This window comes from Psittacula echo, assembly GCF_963264785.1.
Source record: "Psittacula echo genome assembly, chromosome: 4".
NCBI classification, from domain to species: Eukaryota; Metazoa; Chordata; class Aves; order Psittaciformes; family Psittacidae; genus Psittacula; species Psittacula echo.
In genome coordinates this window covers 38,438,305-38,453,202 of record NC_137738.1, presented here as the reverse complement: position 1 = coordinate 38,453,202, position 14,898 = coordinate 38,438,305, and the positions used below count along the sequence as shown (strand labels likewise).

Genomic DNA, 14,898 nt, shown 5'->3' with positions numbered 1-14,898 from the left:
ACAGTAAAACAGGGGATTTCTCTTAGAAAAAAGAGGAAATGAGTGGCTGTAAGATACCTTTCCTTTAATGCTATGCTTTTCTAATTTCTTTCCACTAAGGACAAATCATTGTGCTGCATGACTAATGAGCTTTGGACCAGATCTGCAATGTCATGGCCGAAGTTAACTGGATATATCAAATTGTAAATATTAAATATATAGAAATATATTCATAATACACATATAACTACACAAATACGATATAAAAGTGTATTACATCATACATTATCCATGTGTTTATATATAAATTGTATTATTCCCCCAGATGCTATTTAAACAATGTAAAATGGCACCAAAGTGCTAAGCTTAAATTGATTCAATGCTACCACAGTATACATTAAAGAATGAAAGCAAAAATTAAAGTGGTCTCCACAAATATTGAAGATAGTAAAAGAACTCCAGAGGAAATGCAAATAAGTTATAATATCATTACATAAATGGCTTTCCATTTAATTTCACATTATTATAACACATTAGCACTATAATTCAGGCTACTGTACATGCATTATTTAGTGAATTATTAATTTTTAAAGATAAATCATTTACGGTTTATAGAAACACTCAAGAGACATCCAGTGTTATTAGCTAAATGATATCAGACAAAGACTTGCTATGTTATGGGATACTACAAGCTTTGTCTGGCTTCTAGAAATATTCTACATTTCTGGATTTTAACATTTTGATCCTCTGGACTTATTCATACACTGAGAAGTTATTAAATAACAAACAAGCATACAAAAAGACAAGGCTCTTATGCATACACTGAGAAGTTAGCAAATAACAAACAAGCACATGAAATAACAGGGCTAAAATGAGGTATGCTGCTGTAACTCCAAAGGTCCTGTACAACTACACAAGCACAGCTACAGGCTGCGAGGAGACTGGATTGAGAGCAGCACAATTACGAGAAGGACATGGGGGTATTGATTGACAAAAAGCTCAACATGACTCAGCAGTGTGCACTTGCAGCCCAGAAAACCAGCTGTATGCTGGGCACATTAAAAGGAGCCTGACCAGCCATTCTCCCCCTCTACTCCACCTGGACTAGTCTGTTCAGCTCTGGGACTCCCAACATATGAAGGATGTCACCCATTGGAACAGATTCAGAGGAGGGCCACAAAGATGATCAGAGGGCTGGAGCATCTCTCCTACAAAGACAAGCTGAGAGAGTTGGGCTTGTTCAGCCTGGATAAGAGAAGGCTCCAAGGGAGACCTTGTACTAGCCTTCCAGTACCCAAAGGGTGCCTTCAAGGAATCTGGAGAGGGACTTTTTACAAGGACATGTATGGATAGGACAAGGGTGAATGGCTTTAAGCTGACAGGGATATTTAGATTAGACATTAGGAAAATATTCTTCACTGTGAGGGTGGTGAGACACTGGAACAAGTTGCCCAGAGAAGTTGTGGACACCCCATTCCTGGAAGTGTTTAAGGCCAGACTGAATGGGGCATTGAGCAACCTGGTCTAATGGAAGATTTCCCTGCCCATGGCAGGGGGGTTGGAACTAGATCTTTTAAGGTCCCTTCAACCCAAACTATTCTGTGACTTATGATTCTATGATACGAAAGCTTAGCTCCTTTAGCTAAAAGTTTGCTGCACTGCACAGGTTCCCCCAGCCCTTCTCCCTCCCTCAGCAGAGCAGGCAGTCTCCCCAGTTTTGTGATCATCTCCCAGATATTCCTGGAGGAGCACTGGCTGCAGGTTGGCACTATATCATGCAGCTCATGAGATAGTTGACTCTGAGGGAGTTGTGAATAGTTCCTCAGGGCTTTTCCAATGACAAAGCCAAGCAACTGCTTTGTATGGGATGTGATAAGAAGAAAGGAAGGCAGGGAGATGATACAGAAAGTAAAAGGCCATTCCAGCTCACAGCTCACATCAATCATCACAGACTCTCAGTGGCAGTTACTGTACATCTGTGGCACCAAGAAAAGCTTGGGCATCACACCAGTTGACAGTGATGACAAACAGCTAGTATCAACTCCGAAAATAACTTCTCTACCATTTTTCAATTATTTACTCGGAGATTCACTTAGTGTAATGCTGGAAGGGGCCACAGTGATCATCCAGTCTGATGTCCTGTGCATGACAAGCTGAACAATTACACTAAACGATTCCTATCTTAAATTTATAACTTCAGATTGCAGATTCAGATATCACAATTTTTTTATTTTTTTTTTTTTTAAGGCAAGATAGACCACTACTCCTGATTTATGAAATTCAGATTATTGAAAATGTTTGTTATTCATAGGTAAAATACAGAGGAGTCTTTTCAAGTTTTCTTTGAGAAGACACTATGCTCCCAGTATTTGAAATATAGCATTGAATATGAGCATTTAGTGGGATTACCCAGTAGATGGCAGAAATGACTCTTACTTGTCCCATGAAAGACTTTCAGATTTGGTTACGAAATGATTGAGAAATTCAGATGTTGCTTTTCCTGTCTCTGACTGGACCCTCAGTCAGAGATATTCTAAACAGATAGCAACATCAAGAATCTTTCTAACACTGGGATCATCCAGACATTAAGGTTGCATAAAAATACACTAGGAGAGGAGGAAACTACCACTGTGGTTGCAGTAGTAGAGTGGGGTTTTACAGCATGGCTTCAGGGTCTACAGGTCTATAAACTCTAGCACCATCAAATATCCTCAGTGACCTACTTTTTGACATGTCCTGGGCTCAGCAGTAGCAGTCATTTTTCTACTTCTTAGTAGCTGGTGCAGTGCTGTGTTTCTGACTTTCAACCTGGGAACAGTGCTGATAACACCGATGTTTTTAGTTGCTGCTCAGGAATGTTTACTTTGACCAAGGACTTTGTGAGTCTCATGCTCTGCCAGGGAGGAGGGGAAGCCAGGAGGAAGCAGAGACAGGACACCTGACCCAAACTAGCCAAAGAGGTATTCCATACCACAGCACGTCATGCCCAGTACAGAAACTGGGGGCAGTTACCCGGAAGGGTTAGATCACTGCTCGGGTCGGGCTGGGTATCAGTTGGCAGGTGGTGAGCAGTTGTATTCTCTTCCCTTGCTATTTCCCTTATCATTATTATTATTGGTGGTAGCAGCAGTGGTTTGTGTTATACCTTAGTTACGGGACTGTTCTTATCTCAACCCATGGGAGTTACATTCTTTTGATTCTCCTCCCCATCCCTCCGGGAGCGGGGGGAGGAAGGGGGGGACTGAGCGAGCGGCTGCGCGGTTCTGGGTTGCCGGCTCTGCTTAAACCACAAGTGGTGAATCACTACAGACAGGCAAGGTGGGAAAGAGAGAGGGAGAACTAAATACCCTGTTAAACATCTTGTGAAATCCTGCCCTTGGCATGAGCCAGCAAGTTCTCCGGTGGGAAAAGAAAACCTGTGGGAGAAAATTTTCCAGCTTTGGAGCTAAAAAAGGAATATTCCAAAGGACATTACCTCTACCTTTTCAAACCTGCCTCTGCTACCTAAGTTGGGCACCCTGTCTCCCTCTACTATTCCAGTTGGATAAACAGCCTTTTTGTATCAACAGCTAATACTCTTGAGTTAGCTGAAGGCAACATATTAAGTACATGCTGCAGACAGCATTCAGCACACACTGATAATTCAGTTCTGGGTTGTGACAGTTGCACAATAAAACTTCTGATCTTACTACGAGAAAAGTAAAACCAAAGAACCCCAAAAAGCAATAGCTGAAAGTCATGTATACAAAACAAATCTTAAAATAATTTTAAATAATTCTGTTCACGTAGTGAAACAACTTAAAATGCTATTAGCAGTTGCAAGATTCCCTGCTATTTTTTTCCACTTTCACACAAGAATTACGATCCAGGCCTTAGGGTTTTTCTAACTCTTTTTCCATTGAAGTCCTGCGCCCTTAACAGTTTCCAATGGAAATGAAAAAAAAAAAAAACAACGCAGAGACAAAATAATAAAGACTGTATAAATAATAAAATATCTGGCACTTTCTAATTTCTGTGTACTTGGGTTTTCCTGGTTAATGTCTTTTTAATGTTTTGTTTGTGCAATGAGCTCTTTAATAAAACATTTAATGAGATTTCATATATAATAAATATGACTAAATATTAGTCATGAAATAACTAACACAGTTCTTTTAAAAATTATTGCCAAACTGCAGTATTATGGATTTTGAAGAAAAACCCCAAACATCCACACATACAGAATTATCACAGCATCTGTATGCCAGAGAGCTTACTTTCTTCAAAAATGCTCTTAATAAATATTTTTAATATTGGTGAATACTGACAGAATAATAGTATGGGTCTTCATTTAGACGGAGACTAGTCTAGAAGACTTCAGTAAATGCTAATACAAAGCCAAAATATGCATTTGCCGTGATAAATTAGCTTTAACGCAAAACTAACTCCAGATGGCACTGTCGTCTTACATGAAATAGTGACAACTGAAATGGTGAAAATTTGTTGGAGGAATTTTCCACGTGGCTCATTGCAGCTTTCCTAAAAATCACAAGGTGAGAGGATGCCTTTTTGGCTACACAGCAACACTGCTATTATATGAATTGTGTGTTTGACAGCTGGTGCTGGCACCTTTAAATGATAAAGCTCAGTTTTCAAATTGCTTTAAGACTAGTTCACAATCAGAAAAAAGATTTAAAGATTGAAAGAAAATTTAATTAATTAAGGGTATTAGCAAGTGTACATATATAGAAGGAGGACAATGCAAATAATTTCTCCTTATTTCATATTTGAAAAATTGATTTATAGAACTATAATATTGATGATATTGATGATATTGGCAATTTAATGAATAGCGAAAAGTAGTATTTTAGGTTCTGTAGGAAATTTAGGAGTGAGAACACAGGCGAATTAGCTGCATATGTGCATGTGTGTATGACAGTCTGCACCAGCAGCTGGAGTAGGGCTGCAGCCCCAGGAGCTGGTGTGGGATCCAGGGGCCAGCTACGGGCAGACTGGGTGTTTAAGTCCAGCTGTTGTAAGGATCCACCTTACATATAGATACACACATACATATATATAAAAACTCTCTACTGGACTTCCATTCTGTCCAGCCAGAGAGGGAAGCAGGATGAGGCCACTGGCACTATCTGTGTTTGTGTGAGTGCTTGAGGTATCTGTCTGTGATCTGCATGGCTGGCAATGTATATATGTATATATGCAGTGTGTATGTGTTCTGTGTGCGTGTGCCTGCTGGGTCTACATCTCCAGCATCACTCATGGTTGGATGTGGAGTGGCAGCTGACTCACCTCTCTCGGGCTGTTTGATCAAGAGTGATAAATTTTCCTCTAACATAATTAAGATCTATATCATAAGGAGAAACAAATATGAGGCATTTATCTAATTTCTAGGATACGGACTAGTATTCTAACAGCTTTTAATGTGTGTTGGTTTGGGTTTTTCTTTTTTTGTTTGTTTGGTTTGGTTTTTGTGTCCTTTTTTTTCCCCTCTTGTCCCTTAACAAGAAATGCTAAGAAAATCTACAAAAAAAAGAAAACCTTCTTTAATTCCTCTTATTCTGCCTGGCTTGAATATGACAGCGTGGCCTTAGGGCCTTTCCTAGTCTTGCCTCCTGCCTAAATTCTTCTGCTACTAGTACAGAAGTAATACATATCCTAAACCAGGCCTTTTTTTTTTTTTTTTTTAACTCCTGTCAGTGCATTTTCTTAAATTATCAGCTGGCGTGTTTGTCTGGTTTCAGGAGAAATTCTGTGTTTGAATGTACTCTGTCAAGGCACTGTGCTTTTACATTACACTTCATCAGTCTCTGACCGTAGAAGCAGTCATACTTTTGTAGCTGTTCTAGATCCCTACTTAAAGTTAAGCCCTATGAAACTCAGGTGAGTTTTGCAGTGTATTCTTTGATTTCCTTATAAATTGTGAACTGAAGATATAGAATTATGCAATCAAACTTCATTTCTATGAACCACAGAACAAAGAGCTTTATTGCTTAATTATTTCACTCAAGTAGTGAATAAAAGAAAAAAATCATATGGTTGTGGCTTGTAGCAATACAACTTTTTTTAATTGGTAACATGATGTATTTGAATAAATACATACATTAACCTACCTTTGCTTTCATTTTTCTCCATTTCTTTCAGTTCCTGAACAAAGAGAGACTGACTCCGTTCAAGTGGCCAACTATTATACAGCACCAATGCTTGTATGATATATTTGTGAGACTGAAAGAAAATGCAGCATGTTAACACACTGAAGACATAACAATTATAGGAAGCATTCAAAAGTTCTGTTGGTTAGTAACCTATCAGCTACTGAGCTCAGCAAATAAAACACATAATTAATTTACAAGCTTGCACATTACAGTATTCACAAGAAGCTTAAAAAATTAGTTCTAATTCCACAGATTTTAATTTAATTCCTGTGAAATTAAACAATTACTCATGTGTTTATCAAGCAAAACTAAACTGGGCTATACAGCCTCAGGCTGCCCTGGGGAGATTTAGACTGGATATTAGGCACAATTTCTTCACCAAAAGGGTGGTCAAGCATTAGAACAGGCTGTCCAAGAAAGTGGTGGAGTCACCATTCCTGGAGGTATCTAAAAGACACATAGATGTGGTACTTGGGAACATGGTTCAGTGGTGGCCTTGGCATTGCTGGGTTAATGGTTGGACTTGATAATCTTACAGGTCTTTTCCAACCCAAAAATTCCTATTATTCTATTCCTTTAAGATTTCCATGTAACTTTTCTATGTATGCCATGTACAAAACCCAGAAACTTTGGTCTCTGATTTTAAGATCTACTACAGGCCTTTGAGCCCTTATACTAGCACTCCATAACGTCTTAATTTGAAGTAGAGGTGACAGGGTCCATGGGTTATTTTAAACATTGTCTGCACTGAACAGGAAATGATTCCATTTAAAATTTGTTTTCCAAATTCTAAAGCCATTTCTGAGTCAAAGGAATACTGGAATTTATTTATCTTTTTTTTTTTATTTTTTATTTTTGAATATATTGATTAAAATACATTGTTGCACTTGAACTCAATTATCAGGGAAACCATAGTAGAGAAACACTTAGTGACAGAGAAACAAGAACAGCTTTAGAAAATAAGTCCTGGATTTTTTTTTTTCCTGAGACAAATATTACTATATGATGTCAAGAAAAATCCACACTTTTGACATCCCTCTCTGAGAAGCTTGGCTCAAGTAGCAGCTCTTCTGTGTGTGTAACTAAAGCTTTCAGCTGACTGGCAATAGGTGTTTCTCTATTAAAACTATTAAAGATAGCTTTCTCTTACATCAAATTCCACAGAAAACTCATATTGAAGCAGCAGAAGTTTAACTTAATTTCTGGTAGCTTTTGGCCCTTAGCTGAAAATTATGCTATACTTGACTTGGATTTGGCAAATGAAGACCATTTAAAGACTGAATGTATCACCTTGATTTGAAACCAAAAATGACCCCTTCTTATTTGTTTACTCATACATGCACATTATCCCTCAGGATACCAGATCTCCACTTTACCAAAAGAATTATCAATACCCATTAATTGCCTTTTTGTTTTTGTTTTGTTGTTGTTTTGGTTTTTTTTCCCCCAAATCCCAGTGATTCAGAATCTCTTACTTCTTGTGGACTTCCATCCTTGTTTTGAAAGGTTTCCAAGACAGAATATTCATCTTCTAACGTAGGTGGACCTTGTCGTACATGTCCTGCCTTCACAGAAATTTTGGTGTCCTTTGAAGATGAATTATGAACTTTTTTTTTTGATCCTTTCACTTCTGATTCCTTCCTTGTACTACTTTGACTAATCTTGCTTGCTGCAAGATGAAATATGTCAGTGTTTGTTAATTTCCAGAAATACTACAAAATGTTGGTATGAGGTAAACAGATACCACAGTCAATATTCGCACAAGTCACACATAGTCAATAATGCTCACAAGGGTCCAATTGAAATTCCTTATTTCAAATACTATCCTGATTTTATTCTGCATGCAAATCACAAATCTCTTCAAAGGAAATAATGAGAAATTTGAAAGACTCCATATATAACTGCTGTTACTGTTTATAAAGTGTATCATTTTACCCCCTTCAAGCCCCACACTACTTTCCTGCACTAACCATGACAGCACTATGCTATATATTATATAATACAGATACCTTTGTGCTCTCTATGATGGAGTCTCTGTGTAACTAATCTAATTTAATAAGTTGTGTACACCTGTGGAAGGAGGGGAGGGGTGCATTGGCCACAGTTCTGGCAACTCCTACCCTTACAGAAGTCTCTGATGTCAACCTGGCACAAAGATCATAGCTGACTGAAGTTTAGAAAAAGCCAGTCTTGAAAGGAGCTATAGAACTATTTGTGGCCTGTAATTTATAAAGGTATATCACCGTTTCCTGAGGAAGGTATATAGGGAATAACTGAAACCAGGAACGTGCTAAAGAAGGGCTATCATGGAAGTATTAATCCAGAAAATATATATTTGTGTTCGTTTCTAATGCCACTGAACTCTTTTTGACTTTACTGAGGACAAGAAGCCTTTACTCTTCCCAAGGTATATTAAAGAAGCCAAGGATGATACGGTATCATCACAAGACTTCAAAAGAAAAACGTAGTTTCACATGTTTTGACAAAACATCCAGGAGTTAACAGAAGCTGACAGGACTAGCAGACCAGATTCAGCAAAACTTACTGGTGGTGTGTCAGTGTATAAATGCCAAATAAAATGTTAAGTGTGCCACTAGAAACTCAAAGGGAGTTATGAAATATAGCTTCTTATGGAAGTCAAATGCCACAGATAACTTGCTATCTCATCTTTCCTCTGTATAAGGCAGTGCTCCCTTTTTCCTAAGAAAACCAAAAGTCAGGAAATGAAAACAGGAACCTTTGCAGAAATGCTTTCTTCAAGATACCTTAAATTCCTAATCCCAAACTATGAGTTGCTCTTCTGCATGACATTCAGAATGTTCTTTTCTATCTCTGTGAAAACCTGCTGCAAAGAAATAATTCGGATTCCAAATGGGAGAATAACGCTAGACACAGACATTTTCCAAACGGGTAACTTGACTTTAGGCAACCATTTGCAATATTTGCATGAAGGTTTCTAGTCAGGAAGGATCTTCAATGCCTACTTGAGCACTGTTATCAAGGAACGGTGCAAATGATTTACAAAAAGGTAGCTTTAAAGAAGCGAGTCCAAGTAAATGTACTCCCTCTTGTAGTCAAAAGAGGTGAGCTCCCCTCCAGAAGGTCAGATGTCTGGGCTTTGGGAGCTGTGCGCTGCCATCTGAAAGAGCCTGCCTCTACCTATCAAGGTAGGTGGGTTTCAAGGGAGGTCGTATTTCTTCAGCTTTCATTGTCCTTCTCCTCTCTCTCCTAAACCTGAAGAGCTTAAGAATTAAAAAACTCTATAATTGTTTGCCAAGAGGACGGTCTTGCCATGAAGATAGTTCAGAATGGTGGAATCCTCCATAAGGATTCTACTTAACAATCCATCCATAATCATTCTGCTTTCCATGCTGCAAAGATGACTTATAGAAGTTCCCAAAATCCATCAAACATCCAAAATTATAGTTCTAGCAATTGTCACCAGGTGGTGGTGTGATACCAAATTACTTTTCTTCCTACCTACATAAATATCCAGTCTTGGTTTTCCTAAGCAAAGCTCTGATTAGAAGGAACGACTATCTACCTTTGATTCCAGATTCAAACACAAGATCTCTGAACATGATTTTTATACTTCGACACTGGATTGTACCAGACTGCTACGATGGAAAATAAAAGGATTATGAGCATCCTCTTCCCCATCCGTGCTTACACGACTGCTATGCTTGTACCAATAAAATGAGTTGTACTTGCAACATGTCAATATGTAACTCCTTTATTGACAAGCGAATGTTACAGGTCCATGTCATCGGCTACACCTCAGAGAGGTAAATATATTCAAAATCAAGTGTTTATTGCAGTTTTTTAGCTATAAAAGAAATTTAGAAACCATCTGTGACTGTAGATGAATTAAGAGGTTATGGGTGGGAAAAAGGAATAATGTTTTATTGGTGATACTTGCACAATAATGTCACTTAATGTCACTTCTGGCAACACAGTGATCAATTCTATGAGGGGCAGAACATATGTGATTCTGAATAAATCTCAAATGTGAAGATTGCCTTTCCTAACTAACAATTTTGGTGCTGATGGTATAGCAGTTTCTGATTATTCCTATTCTGTGAAAACACACTTGTTTAGAGAACAATTAGATGCTAACAGTATCAATCTTGTATTGAGTGTCAGTTGTACAAATCCCCACCTGAACTTGGCACTGGCATTTATGCAGGTCCCTACCTTGTTACTGTACAGGCCATAATTTCCTACTGCTGTTGACAATAGCAGAGAAACAAGAAACATGATTTTACAATGCCATAAATTGCACCTGCAGACATTCAGCAGGTTGGGCAATATGATAATGTCATATTGGTTATACTGAATACATTCAATCTTTTCATTTAGTTTGGATGCTCTGAAAATTTGGAATACCTACACAAAATGTCTGCTTTGAAATACAACAGATACCTCATATAGGAAAAGAATTTCAATGTTAAGGCCACTTGGTCTAGTACTGTAAAAATAATAGTAATAGTAAAAAACCCAACAAACTGTGACAGCCATTCTTTGCAAATGAAAACTCTCTATACACTCGCACACACTTAAATGGATTCAGAATATTTGTTTCACCTTCAAGTACAGTCTAAAACCATAAACTTTTCTTACAGGCTCCATTGCTGAATACAAACCTTAAATAACAACCTTTCTACTTTCAATTGGGTTAATGCAACAGGTATTTCATTGAATGATTCACAATGGATTAAAATAACTTTAAATTACCAGAAATTATTTGTATCATAGCACATAAGAATACGAGATAGAAGCCTAAGTGTGTGTCTGATTTCTGAGGATATTTTGTAAGGTTCTTCTCACCTATGCCCTCTGCTAGTCTGGCAAAGTCAAAATGTCCCTCTTACATATTCTGACCCATTCTCCCTCTTCCAGCACCTGTTGGAACCCATTTATATTCTCTTTCACCTTATCATGTTTCAGTCTGTGATCTTTGCCAAAAAGTCAGTTTCATGAAAGAAACTTTCTCCACTTTAGTGAGGGTAATGTGGCAATTTATTTCAAGAGTTGTGATGCTGACCCTGATCTGAGCTATTTTACAGCCTTCCTGCTGCTATTTCCATCAGTCTACTCGTAAGTTTATGAATCCATTCCCACATTCCAAAACCAGTACCCAAACCAGCTATTGATTATCTTGGTAACTCAGGCAGAATTATGACAGCTTATCCTTGAGTTCATTTAAAACCACAACATTGTCATCTAATGAATGATTTTAAGAGCATGGTGTCCACAGTATTTAATTTTGCATTTCTGGTTATAAGGTGCAGTTGAGACAAAAATCAAGATGCTTCATAAACATGATTAGATTACTAGAAATAATACAAAAAAAATTGGAAATTTAGATGAAACATTTTTCTAAAGGATGTTAGAAAACTATACAGCTCAAAATAGTGGTGATGAGCACATTAAATATGCTATTTTGGGCTCTACTGAAGTAATAAAATGCAGTATTTGAAAAATTTGTCTTTGCCTCAGGTTCTGAATATACTCAAACAGGCAGAAACTCATAGATCTACAAAAGATTTATTGTATAAAAGTCTTCATAAAAGAACTGAAGACTTTAATATCTTACAACATTGATTTATAGTGGTGTCCATGGAGAGTACAGTAGCTGACTTGTTTGCTTATAAACAACTGCTTTACTTAAGTAAACTTGTAATGCTTATGAATAATATAATTTTCAAAATGAAACCCCATAGATATAGTGAAAAATTAAAAATAGTATACTGTCTTACAAATAAAATGGAAACAGCTTAAGAAGTAAAGTGTATAGAAAACAGGGAAACAAACTAAAATTATGAAAGAAGTTAAGGTGACATGGCAGTAGCATCTGTGATCTGTTACATAAAAGATGGTACTTAATTTTTCTTAAGGATTACTTAAATGCCACAGGGACATTTATTGAAAATGTGCCTAAGAATTATATACCTCATTCAGCTGTATTTATTGCTCCTGAATAGTAAAATTAAACAGCATTTCAAAATGAAATGTCAATCAATTGCCCAAGAGTACTTTCATATGACAAAATTTTCATTCCTGTTTTCTTTTAGCTTCTTTAAAAAGCAGCAAAAGTTAAGGCTTTTGCTTTAGTCCCAACTTTGTCAAACAACAAAAATGCCAGCAGCAAACAGCTAATATTGTCTGATGGTAGCTCTTCAGTACTGAGTTCATTAGAACTAACTTCTGAAAGCCTGAAGAATGAAAGAGGATGTCTGGATAACCTAACTTTGCCCTCTGGAGTGTGCAGGAAGTTACCTCGCTGCATCAGAGGGGGATGATGGCAGAGTATTGCTACAGTCTCAAGCTGAAGGCTCTCTCCAATATGTCCAGTTGTAAATATGTACCTCCTTAGTTGGACAGCATATCCAAGGAAACTAGGTTATTTGTGTATCATCAAATAAAAAACCAAAACTTGAGCCTTCTCTACTAATTGATACCACAAGGTCACAGGAGGCTGAGCGAGGCTGGAAGACACCTCTGGAGATACTTTAGTTCAATTCCATTGCTAAAATGCAGGGTCAGATAGGGCAGGTTGCTCACGGCCACATCCAGGTGGGTTTTGATTATCTCCAAGGATGAAGACTCCAAAACCTCTCCGGGCAACCTGTTCCAGTATCTGATATCCTGAGAGTAAAAATAAAATCCCTAACAAAACCGCAAATCAAGCAACCCCCACCCTCCAAATCAGTTTTTCTAATGCTTAAATTTATTTTCTATTTTTCATGTTTTGCCCATTTCCTCTTGTCTTGTCACTGGATTGCACTGAAAAGAGCTTGACTTCATTTTCTTTACCTCCTTGTCCCTTATCCCAGTATTTACACGCTGTGAGGCTTGGAGGTAAAGTAGATTCAGAATGTTAGCTTGCTGAACTGCAGAGAGTCAGTTTTAACTGGTGCTAGCTGGATTTTTCTTAGCTACAATCATAAGTTTCGATGTACTTTGAGAAAATACATGAATTTTAGCATACTTATGAAAGGTGACCTTTGAACACACACTGGTTCTCACCTTCAACAAGAGCTGAGCTGACAAGACTGCAACGTAATAAATGGCAATTAAAAAACAAAGAAACAAGAAAAACTTTGAGCAAATAAATTTCTTAGATTCAAATGTTCAGCCAAAAAGAATTTTGTTTAATTCAAGTGTTCCCATAACATATAACTTTTTATCAGTATTTTAGTTACTATCACAAAAAAACAACAATAGCATAATAGCAAAATGGGCATTTACGCCCTTTATGCCAACTTTGCAAGTCTAGGGAAAGTAGCTCTTCCTTCAGTGTCTTCTATGAATATCGTTGTGAAACCACAGCAGAGCTACAGTCAAAACAGTAGAGTTTTTCTTAAGGATAAATATTATATAATTTATTAAGTGGTTTTTTTCCTTGTACTCTGAGCCTCATATGCTGGACGACAAGCCAATAAAACGTGTGCTGCTGCTAAAGGGAGGGATGCTCAGGACAGTGCATTTAAACCATAAGGCTTTAAACCTGTGAATTACCTACCATGTTCCACTGTCTGGGCATCTGTTTCCTAACAGCCAAAAATTTTTGAACCTTAAGATCAAACAACGGCAAGATCTTGAAAAATAAAACTTATTTCAATTCTCAAGGACAAGACAAGCATACGCATAAAAGTTTAAAAACTGAGAAGCTACTTCAATTATGCACAAAGTCTTTAGTCAGTTATAAAAGACAATCAAAAAACAGAGGAAGAAAATAAGGTTGGACACCTTATTTCAGTCAGTCCTTTCATTACCCTTCCTCATTGCTGAGGATGAAGGATTCCTTTTCATTGCTTAAAAATTTAGCTGATTTCACTCAATCACAAAGCAATTGAGGATTCATGGAAAAAGTAGAAAAAAAGTATTTTCTGTGGTTATCTAAAGATACTGTAAGAGTGCATATCCCTCAGTGAATAAAATTATCATGTACAGAATACAATACTTACATTGAGAACTCAAAAGCATTTCATTACTCAAGAAATTAAAAGCAGGGATGACTGCTTGTCCCTTTCCCGTGACACTCAAAATTTCCTCTTCATTATCTAGAACTTGTAGTTTAATGAACACATCTGATTTAGAGGTTTGTACCTGCACCGTAGCAATATGTGATGCTGTGGCTTTTACTGAATACCTGAAGAGGAAGAAAAAAAATGATAGCAATATAACCAACTATCCAACTATGCCAGAACATTCTTTCTTAGGAAAGTGCCTAAATGTTGTGCTGACCTGGAAGTAATTCTTTTTGAATTTGCTTTCCCATGATCTGGTGGGCTAAACTTCCTGTAGTAAAGTTGACTGCAGTGAATTTATGATAAAAGTAAGTGCTGCTGCAAAAAATAGGGTGTTCTTGCCATTTCTTTTTTCACTGCCTTATCTAATAACCACATATATATTTTCCCTCCTGTGGTATTACTGCTTGTTGAAAAACATGGTTAGCCAGATTAGGGAACTATTTCAATTAAATAATCCATTAATTAGAAATATTGGTACAAACTGTCAGGAGTCAAAGGAAAATATTCTAGAATTAAACTTCAAAATATATATGTGTAATCAGCTTTAAGCATGGCGTGTGTAGTCTGTAGTGTGTAGTCTTTTGTGTAAAAGTAAATTGATTTCGTCAGAGTCAGTTCTGAAGTCAAACTTAGCCATAATAAACTGATTTTAATAAACTTTAATAAACTAAAAAAGGACTAATAAAAATTAAATCATTACATTTTTATTAAATATGTTCTCCTAAAAGAATCAGCAT

General features: G+C 37.1%; 1 protein-coding gene across 1 annotated transcript in view; it reads right to left on the bottom strand.

Moving 5' to 3' along the window:
* Window positions 1-14,898, bottom strand: part of ADGB (androglobin) — a gene marked incomplete at both ends in the record, with an annotated part of 118,492 nt that overhangs the window by 20,186 nt on the left and 83,408 nt on the right. The window contains 3 exons of the mRNA XM_080615880.1: window positions 6,084-6,195; window positions 7,601-7,794; window positions 14,096-14,280. Coding sequence (XP_080472006.1) covers window positions 6,084-6,195; window positions 7,601-7,794; window positions 14,096-14,280 — 491 coding nt within the window. The remainder of the gene's footprint in view (window positions 1-6,083; window positions 6,196-7,600; window positions 7,795-14,095; window positions 14,281-14,898) is intronic.